The 20,016-nt window shown below is 43.6% G+C and overlaps 1 protein-coding gene across 1 annotated transcript in view; it reads right to left on the bottom strand.

The window, feature by feature from the left end:
• Positions 1-949: 949 nt before the first annotated feature.
• MYO3A (myosin IIIA) overlaps positions 950-20,016 on the bottom strand; it is a 170,355-nt gene continuing 151,288 nt past the window's right edge. The window contains exons 30-33 of the mRNA XM_060003164.1: positions 13,108-13,214; positions 7,185-7,225; positions 5,690-5,833; positions 950-1,067 (exon numbers count right to left, since the gene is read on the bottom strand). Of these exons, the coding sequence (XP_059859147.1) occupies positions 950-1,067; positions 5,690-5,833; positions 7,185-7,225; positions 13,108-13,214 (410 nt within the window). The remainder of the gene's footprint in view (positions 1,068-5,689; positions 5,834-7,184; positions 7,226-13,107; positions 13,215-20,016) is intronic.

Here is a 20,016-nt window from a genome sequence, read left to right as displayed (position 1 = left end):
TACATACACTAAAATCCAGAGCAGTGGAGACGGCCCCAGATCTGCACACTAGGAGAACCTTAAAAATCCGACCGTTCAGCTCGGTGGCGGGACTAGAATTTTTATAGGCGGGGCCAGAGGAGGACACCTCGGTTGGGAGGGCTGTGCGGGGTGAGAGAGAGAGTCTGTGTGAGCGAGCGCGCTGTGTTGCTGGACTTGGAGCTTTGTCTAGAGGCCACGTTTGTGTCTCACTTACGGGGTTCTACGTTAGATGGTAAGTTTGGGATGGCTGGGGGGAGGGGCGTTGTTCGCTGATGGAGACCGAAGACACCGCACCCTCCCTCCCTGGGCGCTGCCACCTGCCACCAGCACAGCCGGACAGCAGGAGCCTGGGCCCAAGGCCCAAGGGGGAATCCGGCGTACCAGCCCCGAAAGCCGCGAACTTTCCAAGGCACTTCCTTTAATGAGCAAGGGAAGGGATGAAGTTCATCTTCAAAGCCACCCCTCGCCCCCCGCCCCGCCTTTGTTCTGTCCTCACAGACTCAACCCGTCAGCGAGGACGCCGCGGGCCTGGCAGAGCCGTTTCCGAGAAAGACGAAATCTGTGAAGTTACCCAAAAGGAGAGAGGAGGGGTCGGCGAGAGCTCAGGCGCAGTCGGGTCCACAGGAGTCTCAAACAAGTGAACAAAGAGACACATTGGGGGCCAGGGCCAGGGATGCCCAAACCGGCGGCTGGTGAGAGTGGAGGATGCGGGAGCGCGGATACGCGGCGTCCGAAGGGCTCTCCGCCCTCCGAGCACCAGAGGCTGGCCCGGGCACTCGAGGGGTGAGCACAGCGGGCAGCCCCCGCCAAGGCCAGGGCTGCGGCCCCAGCGCCTGATGGCGCAGTGCCTGAGGATCCCCCGCCTCGGCCCCGGCAAGCTCCGCAGTCTCGGGCACATGCCGACGGCGCTGGCCGCCGAGCAGCGGGGCTACACATGCTGAACGAGGCGCCGGCGCTGGGAGGTTTTGCGCAGGAGCCTCCTGTAGTCGTAGGGGCTGGCGGTGGGCTCATTCTCCTCCTCCTCGCGGTCCCCCGCCGCCCAGCACCTGCGAGCGAGACCCGGGGCCGAGCATCAGCGGCGCCACCGCGCGCCGCGCATCCCCGCCCACCCCGAGTCAGGCGGGTCCTCCTCCCACACCTCCCACCAAACTGCGGGCGTTTCATAACCGCACGTTCAAGACAGCAGGGCAGTGACCAAACGGATCTGCGACATCGCCTCAGCAGGTTTTCAAAACTCCTGAGCGAGGAGCAGAAGGGTTGGTGGAACCTGGTGGAACCCGGTTGTTTGAATGACAGCTAAGTAAAGCATCAGAAGGTGTAGTTCAGAAAGGTGAGTTTGGTTTGGCTTGAAATAAATTCACAACCAATAAACAAACACTTTAGTACGTTCTGGTCAAACAGGAAACTCAAGGTGCCTATACAGACAACCATCATTTTGCAACTGCTCAGTTGTTTCCTTAAAACGCTGCCCCCAAATGTGACCCACCCCTCTGTTAGCCGCAAGGAGTGGGTCCTGTCAGCTTTTTTAATGCTTCCACGTTTTCAGGGAGGCTGCTGGGTCACCTTCCTGAATCCACTGCTGGGAAGCCCTGCCAACGTTTACCTTTAGGGTCTGCAGCTTGCCTGGGGAAGTGGGGAGCTCCCTAAAATGCAGCTACAGTCATTCTTTCATTTATTCATCAGCCACCAGTGTAGGCGATGGGTGAACACAAGTCCCTGCTTTCCCAGCGTTCACCGTCTAGTGCTGGGGAGGACCATGGACAGCTCCAACACACCAGGGGGCGGGAGGTCTACAGAGTCTACAGAGAAGTAAAGCAGGTTCGTGGGGAAAGGCTGATGTGTGTGTGTGGGGGGTGTGTGTGTGTGTGGGGTGTGTGTGTGTGTGTGTGTGTGTGTGTGTGTGTGTGTGTGTGTGTGTGTGTGTGTGTGTCTAAGCAATTTCATAGAGGGTGATCAGGAAAGGCCTCTCTGATAAGGTGACATTGGACGAGAGGCCTGAAAGAACGGGAGGAGAGTCAGGCAGATCTCTTGGGGAAGGGCAGTCACTCCAGGATGATGCAAGACCCACGTAAAGGTCCCAAGATGAGTGTGCGTATTGTGTTCATGGCACAACAAGGAGGCCACTGCGGCGTGAATGGGGCAAGCAAGGGGGAGAATAGTGAGGGACGAGAGCAGGAGGAATGAGGGGACAGTGTGACAGACAACATAGAGCTTTGAGACCATGGCAAGAATTTGAATTTTACTTAGAGCAAGAGACAAACTGGAGGTTTCCGAGTTGAGTGGTTCCGTGGAAGTAAGGAGGCCTGTTAGGAGACACTGCAAGAGTCTTCAGCAAGACTGGCAGGCTTAGGCTTGTGGAGGTTAGAACTGGTCAAATTTTAGTTATCTTGGTAGGTCAATCTGGAAGAGTTTGCTGAATGGATGTGGGGTGTAAAAGAAAGGAATCAAGAATGTCTCCAAGGTTTTTACCTTAAACCATAGGGAAAGTGAGGTTGCCATTTAACGAGATGGGGAAGGCTACAGGAGAGCCCCTCATGGGGGAGGGGGAGATAAAGATTTTGGTTTCAGTTGTGCTAACTTTGAGATACTTACTAGATATTCAAGAGAAGATATTCAAGAGAAGATACTGAATAGGCGGTTGGATATATAAGCCCTGACCTACGCTAGAGATTTCAGTTTGGCAATTTTAGGTAAATAGATGACATTTAAGGTCATGAGAGTATGCGTTGATGATGCAAACAAAGGACTGGGACTCTCCAGTGTTGAGAGATCAGAGAAATGAGGAGGAATCAGCGAAGAAGAATGAGAAGCAGAGGGTGAGGTAGGAGGCAAACCAAGGGAAGGAGCTGCTGTCCTGGAGGCCAATGAAGAAAACGTTTAAAGAAAGAGTGTCAAATGCTGCTGATAGGGTGAGATAAGGATTGAGAATCATCACTGGATATGGTGACCTTAGCAGGAACAGTTTCCATGGAGTGACGGGAATGGAAACTTGAGTATGGTGGCTCAAGAAAGGATGGGAAGAGAAGCCCAGGAGGAGGTAGGATCTCGCCCATCTATTTACTCTTCTGCTGTAATGAAGAGCAGGAATACGGGTGTTCTGGAAAGTCAAGGATGACTTCCAGATCGAGTCAAGGGTACTTTTTATGATGCGTCCAATTGGATCATGTTCGCATATTGTCAGAAATGATTTGGTAAAGAGAACAAACATTCAAGGTGCAGAAGGGAGAGGGGACAGTTGCAGGACAATGTTCTGGTGGACATGGAAGGACTAGAATTCAGTGCACAAAGGGAAGGTTTGGTCTTAGCTACAAGGACAGTCATCCATGTTATCACTGACTACCTTGCACTTGCTTTCATTCATTCAAATTCATGAGACACTCAAATAATCATTGCTTTTGTCCCTGATTCCCAGACCTGCTCATACCTTCCTGGTGTACTTGGGTGGTGTGTGTGTGTGTGTGTGTGTGTGTGTGTGTGTGTGTGTGTGTGTGTGTCTGTTCAGATAAATATATTTATTTATTTATTTATCTGAGTACACTATACAGAGAGAGTATGTATTATATAATATATATAAATATTTTATCAGAATAATGTATTAGTATTTATATAAAATATGTACTATATATTTCTATATAGGATAAATATATAATATTTATTAGATCATAATTTAATATATATAATAAGATATATAAAATATTCTTTCTACGATAACATCTTCCAACATATAGCTTGGCCTGAAGCTTCTCTAATTGTCCCAAAAGGTCCTTTAGAGCTGTTTTTCTGTTTTGTTTTTGTTTTCTATTTTAAAGCCAAGATCCTATCAAGGTTGACCTACTGCACTTGGTTGTTTTGTCTCTTTAATCTTCCTTAGTTTAGAAATATCCCGCCTTGGAGTTACCTGTCTGTATGGTTAGATAAGAATCCTTTCTCTCTCTCTCTCTCTCTCTCTCTCTCTCTCTCTCTCTCTCTCTCTCTCTCTCTCGTCCAGATCCTCAGAGACAGATATAAGGATCCTATCTTGGACACAACCGCATCACTCCCTCCTCAACCACCCAGTGTGGGTGCTAAAGGTTATCAGCTCTAAATTCAAAAAGGCCTGTGTTCAAATTCTAACCCCATCATTTATTATCTAGGTTACTGTTTGCAGTATTAAACTAAGCAGGCTTAGCTTCCTCATCTGTAAAATAGGGCAAGGAGAGTAACCATCTCACTAGCTCCTGTGAGGGTTAAATGAGATAAGAGCAAAGGTAACAGGATAAGAGCACAGCCTAGCACATGGCGAGCGCTCCGCTGAGGTGAGCTCCCAGCTTCTAGTCTAGTGAACTGCCTTGACATCCAGAGACGCCACTGGAACACCAGGGAGTGAACACGTTCACAGCAGATGTGTGCCTGACGCTGCGGGGAGGGGAGAACACGCCTGAGGGGAGGCAGACTGGCTTGTTAAAACGGGAAGTGGGTGCGTCAGTGAGAAGCCATTTGAGCAAAGAGTGAAAGCCCTTGGATTTTAGTTCACTCACTCAATGTGGGACTTCGGGCAAGTCCCTTAATCTCTCGGGCACTTGGTAATTCTCCCATATAGAACTCTGTGCTTGGACCAGAACATCTCTAAGCTCCAAGATGGAAGAATACATCTTCTTTTGGAGACAAGGGGCAGAAACCATAGTTCTGGACAAGCAAATAAAGATGATGACAGCCACCATTTATGGAACACCTCCCCGGTGCCATGTCTCGCATTAAGCGCCCCGCATTCATCGTTTCATTTAATCTCTCCAACAGCACGGCGAGGCAACTAGTAAATCCTTTTGCAGATGTGAAAACGGAAGCTTAAAGAGGTCTAGTAACACGGCAAGGTCACTCAGCTACTAAGTGGCAGAATCGGGACCCAAATCTGAGACCATCTCGCTCTAAACCCTCTTCTCTTAACCACACAGCACACTGTACAAGAGGCAGCTATGTGGGGGGTCTGCGTGCCCTGGGCTGACAGGGTGCTCACTTAGGATTTTGGAAAAACAGCTTTTCATTGCCTGGCGCTGCTCCCATTTCTCATATACCACATGTCCATCTTACTATGTGCCCTCAATTTCAAAACTTTACAAAGAATTTTTTGGGGAAAGAAAAAAACATTCCCAAAGTAGTAAGTAAGCTACAAATGGTTTAAGTTAAATGTCAAACAAAGTTGGTGGCAAAGTGAAAATCAAATCCAAAATACATATTTCTGTATGAATGTTTCTCCTCAATTTTTTGTTTTTGGTCTGACATCACTGATTCTGAGAAATTACACAGCATAATCGAGAAACCAATAAGTAAATAAAATCACACTGGTTAGAGCTTAAACACAGGTTTTGGATATTATTAAACACAGATCTTGTTTATAATTATATAGTATGACCACATAATTTATCATCCAAACCAAACAACTTTTAAAAGGGAGTGCTTCTGATCATTACACCAAGAAAACAGGTAAAAACCGGGATTGTGCTGGAAAAACTGGGATGTCTGATTACCTCACCATAATCCTTATGATTTTACTTTTAAACAACACATCAATCATAAGACGCGATGCTCAGTAAGAACGCTTTGTCATTAGTCCATACGTATATGAAAATGCTTAGGAATGGAATGGTGAGTATAAAATTGAAAATGCTGTACTTCAATGTGCGTTTATTACCTTTCATCAGCTTTAAAACATTGATTCTGGAGTTCTTGCTGTTGTCTTCGTTCTCTTAAACTAACGTTGTGTTCCTCTGGTCCAGGATGACTGGGCAAAATTTCCTTATAATAGAAATCTTCCAAATCTAATAATTTTCCCTGACTGCAAATGAACACATAAACACACCACAGTATCAAGCTGTCTACTCACTTAAACTTACAAGATACTTGTTTTCTTCGTTTAAAGTATTTACGATAATTAAGCAGTAACACATGTATGTCAACAGGAATGAGAGAGGTCTTGAAATGTGCAAAAACAGTATATACCGTAAATTAAAAAGAAAAACAAACCCCTCACTTCTTACCTTTAAGAGGGCATGGCTGCTGGGACAGCGTTTCCAAGTTCTACCACGTTCAACTTGGCACAAAACTAGTAGTTACTAGAGAGCCGGTGATTATAATGCTCACTTGGCCAGTCTACATCAGGACTCACAACTGACCCTTGGGCCACCATGAGGAAAGCTGACCTTTATGTACTAACACAAGCACTTCCCAATTTTATCAGCCCACTGAGGCACATCATGTGTCATGATCTTACCTTACTTCCTTCACAGGTAACCTTCTGTCCTTCCCTACCCATGCGTCTTTAGGGGATTGATTTTAATTTCTGCACACAACACACGCACAGGGCTGTGTCCTCAACCATTTTCATTCTTGGATCTAGTCAACCTGCACTCTGGTTCCTGTGGTACTCGGTATCTCTGGTCTGATGGAACTTCATCTAAGGTCAACAGGTGTCAGTCTGAAAAACTACCGGGTGTTACAGTACTTTGGGGAAAAGTGCTTTTCAAGTTAAGGTACCAATCTATAAATGAACTTTCAGAATGCCACTGATTCATAAATCGGAACTCTGTGTCCACTCATGCTTAATAGAAGAACCCTCGATTGTTTTGAGCACTGTCCGGAAATTCGTTGCTTGAAATATAATATTAAAAGAGTATAATATTAAAAGAGTAAAGCACTGGTGGGCTGAAATGTTATAGGGAAAGGGGAATAGTGTGAATAGAAGTGGACCACACACGCAGGTGACATAAACCTCATCTTCCTAACAAATACATAAACATTATAAAAAGTGATTTAGCTTGTGTTGAAGAACAAAAAAGTACAAAGAGTTTGGGGAAAGAAAGTTCATGAACATGAACATGCTCAAACTGCTCAATCAAAACCATATTAATGGGACAAGAAAAGCAAATTCCATACTGGACGGTACAATTTATTAAAAACTGTTTGAGTTCTCAGTAAATAACTTGCACTGTGTTATCTCAGTATATTTCCGATAGGTAAGATCTTATAAATTACATATAAACCTCATATGTATAATATAAATGTACTGAGAGCACACTACTTCCCAAAATCTATCCACATAAAATGGATGGTTTTTAATCATAATTTGAACATATGGAGTTATATTTTGGTTTGAGAAGATGACATTAAAAGTTAGACATAATAATTACCTATCTTTCCTCGATCTTCGTTTTTCTTCTTGGATTGACTTCTAAACAGAATAGAATAATTAAAAAAGACTCTATATCATATTATGATCTTAATAGGATTAATTTATATATTACTATAGTATTAACATATAAATGTATTCCTATAAAGCTGATTTAGAAATAAGCAAGTGGATAAAATATATTTACAATCTAAAGAAATTTTACTCAATTAAAAATTTTCGTTTACTCAAATTTTACTAATTATGAATTTGTGTTGCTGTTTTTTTTTAACCAGGCCGGGAATGAAATTAATCTTTGCATCCCATATAAAAAAAGAGTTTACCACACAGTGGTGACCAGTCTACACAAGATTACATAACGTGTATCTACCTACAAATGGGGACAAAATGTCAGACTTTCTGGAAAGTCTATCTCTCTATCACAAATGTAGTTGTATTTAGGCAGGTTAATTAGGCTGCTTTGATGTCATCCTTGTCTGCAGGTAAAGCAGATGGGTGGATAGTTAGGGCAGCTGCAACAGGACACAGAAGAATGGAAATCTGACTTCATTAACCTATAGGAGCCCACTTATGGCATAAGAGTAGCAGCATGGATGACACATATGTTCACTGCAAAATGTTTTTTCATAATTGGAAATTTGACGTATCAGAGCATACTTTAGAATGTTTAAGTATAAAAATAACTAGATATATTTTAATCAGTAATTCAATTTGAACGAAGTGGTATTTCATTTAATCTTACATATAAAGCAGTATTCTCTTTTGTATTGTGACATTAGTCATGTGTTTCACTGTGTTCTAGCTCAATGCACTTGAACTCCTATATTTACATGTTGAAAAGAAGATATATGTCTTTTAGGCTGAGAAAACAAATACCACACTCACCTGGAACAAGCTTAAGATATTATAATTGTGGCAACCCTAATGCAAGTATCAAGTTGGGTGGCACCATAAAAGTGCAAGATAATAAAAATGTCAATTAATAATGGTTTGTGGGCTTCCCTGGTGGCGCAGTCGTTGAGAGTCCACCTGCTGATGCAGGGGACTGCGGGTTCCTGCCCCAGTCCGGGAAGATCCCACATGCCGCGGAGCAGCTGGGCCCGTGAGCCATGGCCACTGAGCCTGCGCGTCCGGAGCCTGTGCTCCGCGACGGGAGAGGCCACAACAGTGAGAGGCCCGCATGCCGCAAAAGAAAAAAAATAATAATAATAATGGTTTGTAAATATCTAGGGTTTTCCCAAGTTATCCTTAGACATACTGAATCATTTTTTTCTCATAACTTATCATTTGTAATAACTTAAAATGTTAGATGAGGCAAATAGTTCATAGTTCCTTTTATTCTTACCGTTGGAATTTTAGTGGGTGGATGAGGTGGAAATGAATGCTTTCCTGCATCAAGTCTGGGAGTGGACCATTCAGGAAGTAACAATGTAAGGGGCAGGACACCAATTACATTCCTGTCCTTCCCGTTTCCTGTTACTTCACATTCTTGACACAGTGCCCTAGGCTAGGAGGTGCTTACAAATAATGCTATTACCAGCATAAGCACAACGGCCCCTAGCAGCTCAGTTAATGATCCCTGGGAGCAGGGTGGTGTTTGCTGCGGTGGTTGCCTTAATAGAAGAGGTCCTGCCTCCTTGATCCATTATCTGAAAGAAACGTCTCTCTTGTCCTTGATAACCATTTTCTATAATCCAAAATGATGCTGAGTAACAGAGATCCCCTTTCTACAACCAAGAATCAAATAACGTTCCACCCTGGCGAGGACCCCTTTTTATTCTGGATCAGCACTTCCACCTGGGAGATGGTGTGGACAAGCTGGTTCTCAGTTACAGGAATTCTTAGAAGAGTAAATACTGTCTGGGCTTATTTCGCTCTTGCCTGTGCTAGAATAGTCTAATGAAATGTAATTCAATGATATATTTTTCCAAAAATTATTTAAGATGGTTTATAATAGAAGCAATTATGGAATCAAGGTAATAAAATAGGAGTTGTAAATAAGGAACAAAGCGGGAGGAAGAAATGAGTGTTAAGACAGAGCTTTACAGTTAGTTGTCTCTCAGTCCCCTAGGCTCTAGGGCTAAAGGGATGTATGAAATGGCATTATTGATCATGAAGAAGGATATTGCATTTCCTGGAAGAGGACTTAATATGAACTTTATCACACAGGACTTTATAGTAGGAGCATTTACACACACACCTCGGAGATATTGCAGGTTTGGTTCCAGGCCACTGCAATAAAGCAAGTCACACAAATGTTTTTGGTTTCCCAGTGCATACAAAAGTTACGTTTACACTCTGCTATCGTCTATTAAGTGTGCCATAGCATTATGTCTAAACAAATGCATACCTTATTTTAAAAATGCTTTATTGCTAGAAATGCCATAAAACTGCCGGTGGAGGGTTTGAAATACGACGAGAATTACCAAGAGACACAGAGACAGGAAGTGAGCAAATGCTGCTGGGAATATGGTGCCAATAGACTTGCTGAATGCAGGGTTGTGACAAACCTTCAGTTTGTAAAAAAAAGAAAAAAGAAAAAACAGTACCTGTGAAGCACAATAAAACGAGATATGCCTGAATTACTAAGACCAATGATGTTTGCAATCAGAGTTTTGATATGACAAATTACAAACCTGAAATTTTAAAAGCAAAAGAAGCAGCAAATGTCCTATGGCCGTTTCTTATCAAACTAGATTAAAGAAGAGAGAAAGACAAGGAAACAGAGATGACTTACGGAGGAGATATCCAGTGAGGATGTTTCTTGAGGAGGCCTTTGAAAGAACAGAGGTCTGAGCTCAGAGGACTGAAGAAGCCATTCCTCAGTCACTGCATCTCACTCCCTCTCCCTCCCACCTGACATAAAGAAATACATTTTATCGTAAGACTTTAAAATTCACCATTACATCATGGCGGACACAGTCTTACTTCCCTTTTGGAAATACACGAATATATAATGTATTCAGAGGCCTTCACAAGGATGAAGAGGGTAGCCAAAATACAGACATAACAAAAAAGGGACCTGCAAGTGGCCAAACCACCTACTGCTGTGGTTGAGGGAAGGCCCCAGAAAAATAATGGGACCGGAAGGGACTTGTGATGTGACGGGTCCATTACTCACTTCCTGAGGAAGCTGCTGGCATGGAGTCATTTTGCTGATGGCTGCACAGCTTCTACGTGTTAGAGCAGACACCACACGCCGTGACAATGGGGCGTGAGTGTTCAGCTGATGTTCTCTCCTCCACAGCCACGTTTCTAAGCTTCAGCCTACTCTTATTTTGGACACGACAACAGCAACATTCCCCAGATGTAGGAGATTAAGAGCATCAAATCATAGAAGAGAGCTAGTATTGATGTTAAGGCAGTCGGAATGACCACCCTAAGTGGTGGCATCCAAGGAGAAACGAAAGCTATATTAACAGGTGAGACATCCGTCAGCACAGCTGCTCGTGTCGGGCAAGCATGAGGGAGGGGTGTCTTGTCCACAGCTCGGCAGCCTGAGAGCCTCGTCTAAAGTAAGTCGTGTGTTATTTAGCTAATAGTCTCATGACGAGTAACAGTGGGGCCATAAGAGTGAGCAAAGTCCCTGCCTTCCTGGAGCTTCTAGTCCACAGGGGAGAGTCAGCCAGGAGACAGGCAGATACATATCTATACCTGCTGTGAAGAAAAATTAAGTAGGGCCAGGAAGATACAGAGAGACAGGTGCTCCTTTAGATACGGCTGTCAGGGAGCCTCTCTGATAAGCATAGCTCTGAATAAAGTACAAACATTTTTGCTCACTACAGTGACCTGGGTCACGAAGAAAAGGTTTAAAATGTGCAGTATAATGTATTTGAGAAGGATGTTTGTGAAAACCCTTTAAAAGTACTGAGAATGCTTTGATGGTTAAAGGGGGTAGGGCTCCATCACAGCTATAAATTTCACTTACGTGTAACACCCCCAATCTGGGTAAAGGCCAGATAAATATGAACCCATGGTGTGTTTTCACTTCAAATAATATACTAGTTTTCTATGTTTCACTGAAGCCACAGATTTCAAGACCCAGGGTTATAAAAAGGTTTCCAGTCACTGATAAATTAAGATGCATGAAAACAATTTATATTCATTTTAAAAATAACAGTACAATGACAAAGTAGGCTTCTTGGGGGCAGGGACTCATTTGTGAATCAGCTATATATATATATATAGCTGAATCAGTCTGCTGTATACCTGAAACTAAGACAACATTGTAAATCAACTATAGTTCAATTAAAATTGTTTTGAAAATAAATTTAAAAATAAGTAAAATTGACTGTGGTGATGGTTGTACAACTCTGTGATTATACTGAAAACCATTTAATTGTGTATTTCAGATGGATATGTGTGTGTACATACCCATAGCATATAGGGAGGTGTGTGTGTATTGCTCATAGTATATAGGTGAATGTATATATACGTATGACTGCCTTCGTGCATCACGTGGAATATGTCAAACAAACACTAGGTACTCTGATGTTTGAGGTTGGAGTCAGAGGGAGAATCTGAGCAGAGACCAGGATTCAGAAATCAGGAGAAACTGATGTCATGGCAGCTGATGAAACTGTCCGAAGGCAATGAGATGAGAAGAGAATCTAAGATTGAACCCTAGGCAACACCAAGGGGAAGAGGACCCTTCCAAAGACACTGGAGAGAAATCAGCAGAGAGAAGGGAGAGGACCGGGAGATGGTTGATTTGAAAGTCAACCTTCATTTATGGCCGGGGAAGTGGGAAACTTAATTGCAACTCATGGGAAACATTCTCTGGGCTCTACAAGGACATGGAGGGCTGTTGCTGTCTTCACTGTGGCAGCAGGAAGTGAGAGGGGGAATAAGTATTGTAAATGGAAGGACCAGCAGGTGCAAAGGACTCAGGAGCGTGGGAGGCCACGCACTGGCAGAGGTACCAGCAGTTAACCCTGGCCAGTGGGCACGGGGGCGAAGGAGTCTGGACTTGGTGCAGAAGGAGTTGCCGAGCCATTAAAGGGACTCTCCAGGGAGGAACACAATCAAAGTTATGGTCTAGAGAAATGTTCTGGTATGGCTTGCAGAGGCTGAGATTAGAAGCAGTTAGGTGGGGCCTGAACTACTCCAGGTGAGGCATGAGACGGTCTGAAACAGGGTAGCTGCCGTGAGGCCAGAAGCAGAAGATGAATCAGAGCGAGCCTTTGTGGGGAGGAGTCACACTTCAGCGTGTCTGATCAGCAGGCAAGATTCGGGATGCCTCGCAGTTTTGCTGGTTTAGGTAACCAGGCAGATGCTGGGGGCATTCACGGAGAACAGGAACCTAGAGGAAGGGCAGGCTGGCAGGGGTGATGCCGAGAGCTCCCAGGCTGCTCACCGTGAGTCAACGGGAGCTGGGAAACCAGGAGACCTCAGTACAATTAATGGCCCTGACAGCTAACAGGTGCCTTATCCATGTCTCAGAATCCTGATCTGTGAGATGGGGATGCCACCCTCCAGGCTCTAAGATTCGATCTCACCATGTGTGTGAACACACCTCACTCTAGGCCTGGGATTTAAAAGGTGTTCAGTAAATGTCTCTTCCTCCCCCTTCCTTCTCCCCGTCCATTTACACTAAGGTTCCTCCCTGGAGAGCTCCTGCTGTGAGGCCCTTCTCTTTCTGGGTTGATATTTGCACAGCAGCTCAGATTACAGGACCAGAAGAGAGAACTGTGGGAGGGCACAGGGGTTACAGGACTGCAGGAGAGGCGTGGACCCTGAGGAAGAGGGGTTGGCGGACAGCCAAGTGCCCAGACTGTCAGTCAAGGGAGGGGCAGGTAAGCAGAAACCGAGGCGCATCTCCTTTGCAAAGCCCTCCCTTTTGACAGGACTAGGGTGGTCAGTTTCCGCGCTGGTTGTTAGGGGAGGCTACGGCTCCCACCTGAGAATGAGAGTGAGCCACTTACATGCAGGAGAGAGTAGTACGTGGAGTCTTCGGGGTTATTTAGTGTTTTGGGTTTCCGGGGCCGCCTCGGAGGTCTCAGTATTTTTGGCCCCTCTCCTCTGGAGATACCTACAAGGAAGGCAATCATAAACAAGCACTCAGTTACAAAGGCTTTTGTGTTTGTGTTAAACAACAAATTATATACATACAACTGGGGCCAAAACTGGGAGAAAGAGGAAATTCCTTTGTTCCCCCCACCAACCCTTATTATATTCCTCATCATGTGTTTCCTTCCGACTGTCCAGTGGTCTAGGATTTTGAGAAGTTAAGGGGAAGAGAAGACGGGGAAGAAAAGAAACGCACAGTTCGATAATGTGGAATGGCAGCTGAGGGTGGATGGAGCGAGCAGACAAAGCTGCCGTAAAATCTCTAGAAAGGAGGATTATGCTCATAGAATCTCGTTGTCTCCTTGCCTCCCCGTCACTGGCACTACAGAGTGACCCATCCATCCTTCCATCCATCCATCCATCCATCCAAACACGGCATGATCCTCATTTTTCAAGTACCACCTCATATTATGACCCAAACCAAGAGACAGCTCAACTGCAGGCTGGACAGATATTCACCAATATTTAGAATCTCAAACTATTAGAATGTTCAGATCGGACTTTAGAATCCTTGGCCAAGAAAGAACTAGGTTTGTCCTCTTCTCCCTGCTCTTTCTTTGATAGAGCCAAGTCCTCAAACCTGCGGCAACATCATCAGAGTTTCTGAGGATCTTCACACTTTGCTGTCAGTGCTTTTGTTACAAGTGGCCTTATGTCTACAGAGTTAATAGGCCGCTTATAAACCATTTCTGTCTATTTTTCGTGATTCTTGACCACCTCATCCCCTAAGTGCATTTGTGATAAATGTATCAGGGTTGGGTTGGGAGTAGGGTATGGGTGCTCACTGGAGAATGGCTTACGTTCAACAGGTATCGGAGCACACATTTCTCAGCCGGACTTTAAGGGCATCAAGGGATCATTATTGCATATAATAATGGGGCAACAATAATTCCTAATCCTCAGAGATAGAAATACACAGAGGAACTGAATTATTCCAAACGATTCTAATCAGATCAAGTCAAATCTAATCAAATCAACGAATGCTCCACACTTACTACGTGTGAGCAGCCATGACAGGCAGCGTAAGACCGCTCCAACCAGGAGGGAGACTCACAGATGCCTAACTTTCTAGTCCCAGCCCCAGCTCACTGTGTGAACGTATTTATCACAAGAGCATTCATATCCTAACGTTATCCAACTCATTCATTTTAAAATTTATGGGAAATTGCTGGATGACAAAGATAGATCAGCTAGTTGGGAGTATGTCATCGTGGTGTAAGGCATGGAACAGTGCAAACCAGGACAATCATTCGTTACCGTCCTTTTTAGAATAAAACAAAAGAAAACGGGATCTTTGTTAATGAGACCATGTTAATAGAGATCAGTTATAGATAGGAGGAGTAAAAGTACTTTTCCAACCAATCCCTGGAGGTTCATCTCCCATTCTCTCTCTCCCTTCTCCTCCAAAGGAGTAGACAGAGGAGGTGGAGGGAATCCAGATACCGGAGCCCTAGCCGAATCCCGTCTTAGACCATCACAGGCGCGAGGAAAGATGGTAAAACCTGAATTCTCGCCACCACCAAAAACAGTGGTCTTTTATTATTTTCCTTCTCCTTATTTATCCTCTCTCCCACGGCTGATTTATTTATTTATTTTGCGGTATGTGGGCCTCTCACTGTTGTGGCCTCTCCCGTTGCGGAGCACAGGCTCCGGATGCGTAGGCTCAGCGGCCATGGCTCACGGGCCCAGCCACTCCACGGCATGTGGGATCCTCCCAGACCGGGGCACGAACCCGTGTCCCCTGCATCGGCAGGCGGACTCTCAACCACTGCGCCACCAGGGAAGCCCCAGGGCTGATTATTAAACAGCTCTTATTGGCTCTTGCCAAGTTTTATTATTTTTAAATGTATTGGCCATATGCACTTATATATCTTATTTGAGTCTGAATGGCAAGAAACATTAAAATATAGTATCAAGTTATGTTTTTAGAAACATAAAGGTGACCAGGGACTAAATTTTAACTTGACTTTAATATTATTTAAAGTCTGAATTAAAATATCAGAATATTACTATTATAATAGCAATTAAATAAATTTAAGGTGGCAAAGAACCTGAATAAATGCCACAAAAGGGAAAAACAAACAGATTCTGGGAATAAAGGAAGTCTTGCTCTTTCTTCATTTTCTCATCAAATGTTGCCATTCTATCTGATTTCTATCACCAAGACTCTATAGAACCTGCCTTCTAGACAGTCAAGGGTGACCACTTTACTGCCCAAGCCAAAGGCCACTTTTCTGTCCTTATTATCTCTGACTTCATGACCATTTAACATTATCGACCACCCCTTCCCTTCATGACTGAGGGTGAGGTTTCTGCGCGCAAGACACCTTATCTCATTTACCTTTGTATTCCTGGCACTTAAGGAAATGCCTGACACATAGTAAGTGCTTAATAAAAGTTTGCTGGATGCGTAAACAATCCTTTGCCTCCTGGAATGAATCATGGTGCTCCCAGCTCCTTGTACGTTGCACAATGGCCCCCTACAGATGACTTCCCAATCCATAACTCGGCTAGAACCTCTCATCCACCAGAGCTCGGCCCTAATTTCCTACCCCTGTTGAATACGTGCATCTCAAACTCTCAGACTCAGGTGAGTCAGGGGTCATCTTTCTTTTCCATCTAAGATTCTGTACACCACGATCTTAATGGCACTGTATTTCTGTCCCCCAGGTTTGTAATACTGATGTCACCTGCGCCTAATTCCTCTTCTTCGTTTCCTGGAAGCAGGCAATCAGCAAATTCTGTCAACTTTTTGGACACATTTTTTGAAATGCCTAATACTCATCCACTAGTTCTTGCTTACCCTTGCTACCAGCCTGGGCTAAACTGCTCATTTAACAACCGTGGCAGCGTCTTAATGCGCCCTGTGCTTTATCTCACACATGAAAACCAGATTTTCCTTCCTTAAATACCATGACGAAATTCCACTTTCCAAAAGTTTGTGATGCTTTTTTCCTTCTCCATTAAACCGAAACCTCTCCTAAATCCAAGTTACTTACAATCTCAGCCATTCCAATTTATCTCCCACTTCCCCCCAAAATGAACTACCTCCTCTGGTTAGCCTCGTTACCTAACTGGAACCCCAGCACACCACGTTAAGAGCTGTAACTTTGCTTATTCTCATCTCATAGAAAGGTTTTTCATGGCCTCACTGAAATCTTAAGCATCCTTCAATGCCTGTCTCCACCTCCGCCTCTTCCGTGAAGATTTCACAGATGGCCCAGTCATCTCCGTCTCACGTGAACATCAATGGTACTCACAGGCTGTGCAATTTATTTGAAACGTGTTATGGGCTGAATTGTGTCCCCTCAAAATTCATACACTGAAGTCCTAACCCCCAGTTCCTCAGAATATGAAGGTGTTTGGAGAAAGGGTCTTCAAAGTGAGGTCACTATGGCCTCACTCATTCAGTATGCTCGGTGTTCTCATAAGAAGAGGAGATTAGGACACAGACACACACAGAAGGAAGACCATGCGGAGACAGAGGGAGAAGATGGCATCTATAAGCCAAGGAGAGACCTCAGAAGAAACCAAACTTGACAACACGTTGATCTTGGACTTCCAGCTTACACAACTGTGAGGAAATAACATTTCTGTTGTTTAATCCCCCAAGTCTGTGGAACTTTGTTATGGCAGCCCTAGCAAAATAATGCAACACTTAATCTCATACTTCTTACTATTTTTACCTATGACTTAAAAAAAATAGTGGGACCATATGTTTTTGGATGGTGGGCATTATACCTTAGGATCTGATGCCCTCATGCTTCTTCACTGGATAGGTACAGGTGGTAGGTGTTTGGAGATGCTAAAAAGCCTAACTGAATCCATTTTAGCTTAGAGACACAGTGCTAAGTGAAGAGCAGACACTCAATATAATTTTCTTAACTGGATCACTATTGTCACCAGATACAAAAATAAATCCTGATTCTTCAAAGATAAATGTAAATGAAGGAACCCACAAACATCCTGAAAGGAAATCTGGATGACTTCATGAACAATCTAGGGGTACAAATGTCTTCACTAGAACCCAGGAGTCATACAAAGGTGGCAAATGACTACAAAATACAGACCAACAGAAAAATGAGCAAAAGATGTAAGTAGCGAGTTCAAGATGAGCAAATCCAAAAAGCCAACAAGCATGAAAGGCAAATGAGCTTGTCAGCAGACAAGACAATATGAATTAAAATAACAGTGTAATATCATTTTACTCCAGGCATATTAGCTAAGATTAAAAAGAAGGATAACACTACTGGACAGGATGTCAGAAAAAGTGAATTCAAACCAATTGTTGAAGGAAACATCTTCTTAGGGCCTTTTAGGAAAGCAATCTATCAAAACCCAAAATGCCTTTCAACTCAACGACTCCACCCCTGGAGGCTTATCCCATAAAAATATCATCAGTATACAAGGACATTTTCAGAGAAGTTTTCTGCAACATTTTTCATAGTGGCAAAAAATCGAAACAAAGTGAATACCTGACAATAGGGGAAAGGTTACATAAATTATTGTGATCTTCATATGGAATACCATATGGCTATTAAAAAGAATGATTTTTAGCTATACCTGTTGATGTGCAGGGATTCCTGCTCAGGTAGTAAGGGAGAAAAGCAAGATGCATAATAAAATAATGACAAAAAATCTCTATATCTGTATGTGTCTGTGAGGGCATTTATGCACAGCTACAAAAGATATAAAAGAACACATGTTTTATAAGAGCTTCCTCGATGGGGAGAGCAATGTGGGTTGGAGAGGGAGAATGGCGGTGGGCGGGAGGGGGGAAGAAACAGGAAAAAAAGAGAAAATGAAAAAAATATTGCATTCAAAAGAATCCTGGAATGTATGGTACGGTCACATTTATGTAAAATTATAAATATGCATGAGGGCATGTGCATACTACAGAGATAAAAAAATCCCCAAACGTGTTGAATTTTCAGAATTTCCAATTAATTCTTATATCTTGCAGAACTGACTTTTTTCTTCACCAGGATAATGCTAAATATTCTTAAAGGGTGTCTTCCCTTAAGACATGGCCACGTAACGTGGGCAGCCAGTATGTGAAAATTATTGAGGAATGTATTCAACAGGGTTTGACTGTTCAGATTAAATTTCCCCAGGCTATTTTGTATTTTAGAAGAGCAAACTGCCTGTGAGCTTTTCAGCATACAAATATTTCAGAAAGGCGTTAAGTTTATTTTGCCCTCTAAATTTTTGTTCCTTTGGGGGAGCACAAACACTGCCTGCCAACGTCATTCTAACCCCTTAATTACAAAAGTGACATAAACATTTATAATCACAAATTACCAGCAGCGCATCAACGTTGGCAATAGCAAAATTAGGTTTGTGACTATTTTGTATGATGTGCATGATACGTATTAACTGGTAAAGGTTGCTGCTATATTAAATAGCCAGAAGGTAAAGTATTTATTTATATTGTAGTTCTGGTAATAATTTCATTAAGCATTTGAGTTGATCAGGAATGCAATGAAAGGAAAAACATCTCAACGTTTTGCATTCAGAAGAAGACAGATTTAAAACTCATGGCCAACATTTGCTCTAGAAAATTGAATTTCAGTATTATTCTCATTTTAATCATAATTATACTATTTTACTTAAGTAAACATGCAGAGTATAATTTGCAAAAGTATCACATGTATAAATAGGATATTAGCAGCACAGAAATGCACTTATGTTATTGTAATATCTTCCTTAAGAAATCAATTGTTTAGTTTTTGTAAATTCCCATTTACAAATGGACAGTCATGAACTTTAAGCAATATAGGGACCCAGAGGAAATCTTAGAAGGGAGGAATATTCACTGCTATTTGTTAAAGGCAAGGTTCACCGTAGTCAGGTTCGCAACCTGTCTGCCTTTCACCTCATCTGCCCTTCAGCCAGGCGAGGCGCTCTTGAACAGAAATGGACGCAGGTTCTGAGCTTGTGTGGACAGTTCAGTCCCTCTGCACTCCTCTCTGCCTTGTACTGCCTCATGCTCTGAGTTCCCAGAGATATTTTCACTTCTCATGGTTGCCCTGAATTGGACCACTTGTTTTACTCCACTCTGTGTTCCCTTGAGTTTTCCTGAGGTGAAGAGCTGTAAGTCTGCTCTGAGTGTCCTGAACACTTCAGGGATGCCTTAGTGTTCAGTGGTCTGGCTCACAGGCTCCCTCTGACCTTCTCAGCAAGCAGGGAGCTGTCAGTCTCCAGACCCATTCGGAACTGCTCAAGTGATTCCTTTAGTTCTTCTTTTCCTATCAACTGAACACCGATGCCCTAGAGCCAACTCCCACCTGTCCTTATCCTACAGCTCATGGGCTTCAAGCTTTCTGCCACTCTGGTTTGAGTACTTTGCACAAGAACCTTGAAAACTGAGCATTTAGTTTTTCAATAAATTACACTCTTAGGTTTGGGGAAGATGCTGCCCCCAGCCTGCCCCTCCTGTCTCACAGAAGAAACAGGAGAATAATGCAGCTCTATTTGTGTGGTGAGACCCACAGACGTCCCCTCTGGACCACCATCTGTCTCTTGGACATGCTCACTGTGTTTCTGCCATTTTCTTCCATCACCCTCGTAGGGCACAGGTAATGGATTAGAGTCCTCAGAGGCTAGTTAGTCTCGTCTGGTCCATGCAGTTTGGTTGCTCCCTCACCCCCAGCCATCTAGCATACATAAACGGGGGCGCCCTATGAGAAGCATAGGGAATGCACACAGTGACGCTGACAGTGTCTTGAGAGTGCCACCTACTGGGTGTCATGTTGAGCTGTGAG

The sequence above is a fragment of the Delphinus delphis genome, chromosome 2 (genome assembly GCF_949987515.2).
Source record: "Delphinus delphis chromosome 2, mDelDel1.2, whole genome shotgun sequence".
Classification (NCBI taxonomy): Eukaryota; Metazoa; Chordata; class Mammalia; order Artiodactyla; family Delphinidae; genus Delphinus; species Delphinus delphis.
The sequence above is the reverse complement of the archived record's forward strand: the minus strand, read 5'-3'. Positions and strand labels throughout refer to the sequence as shown.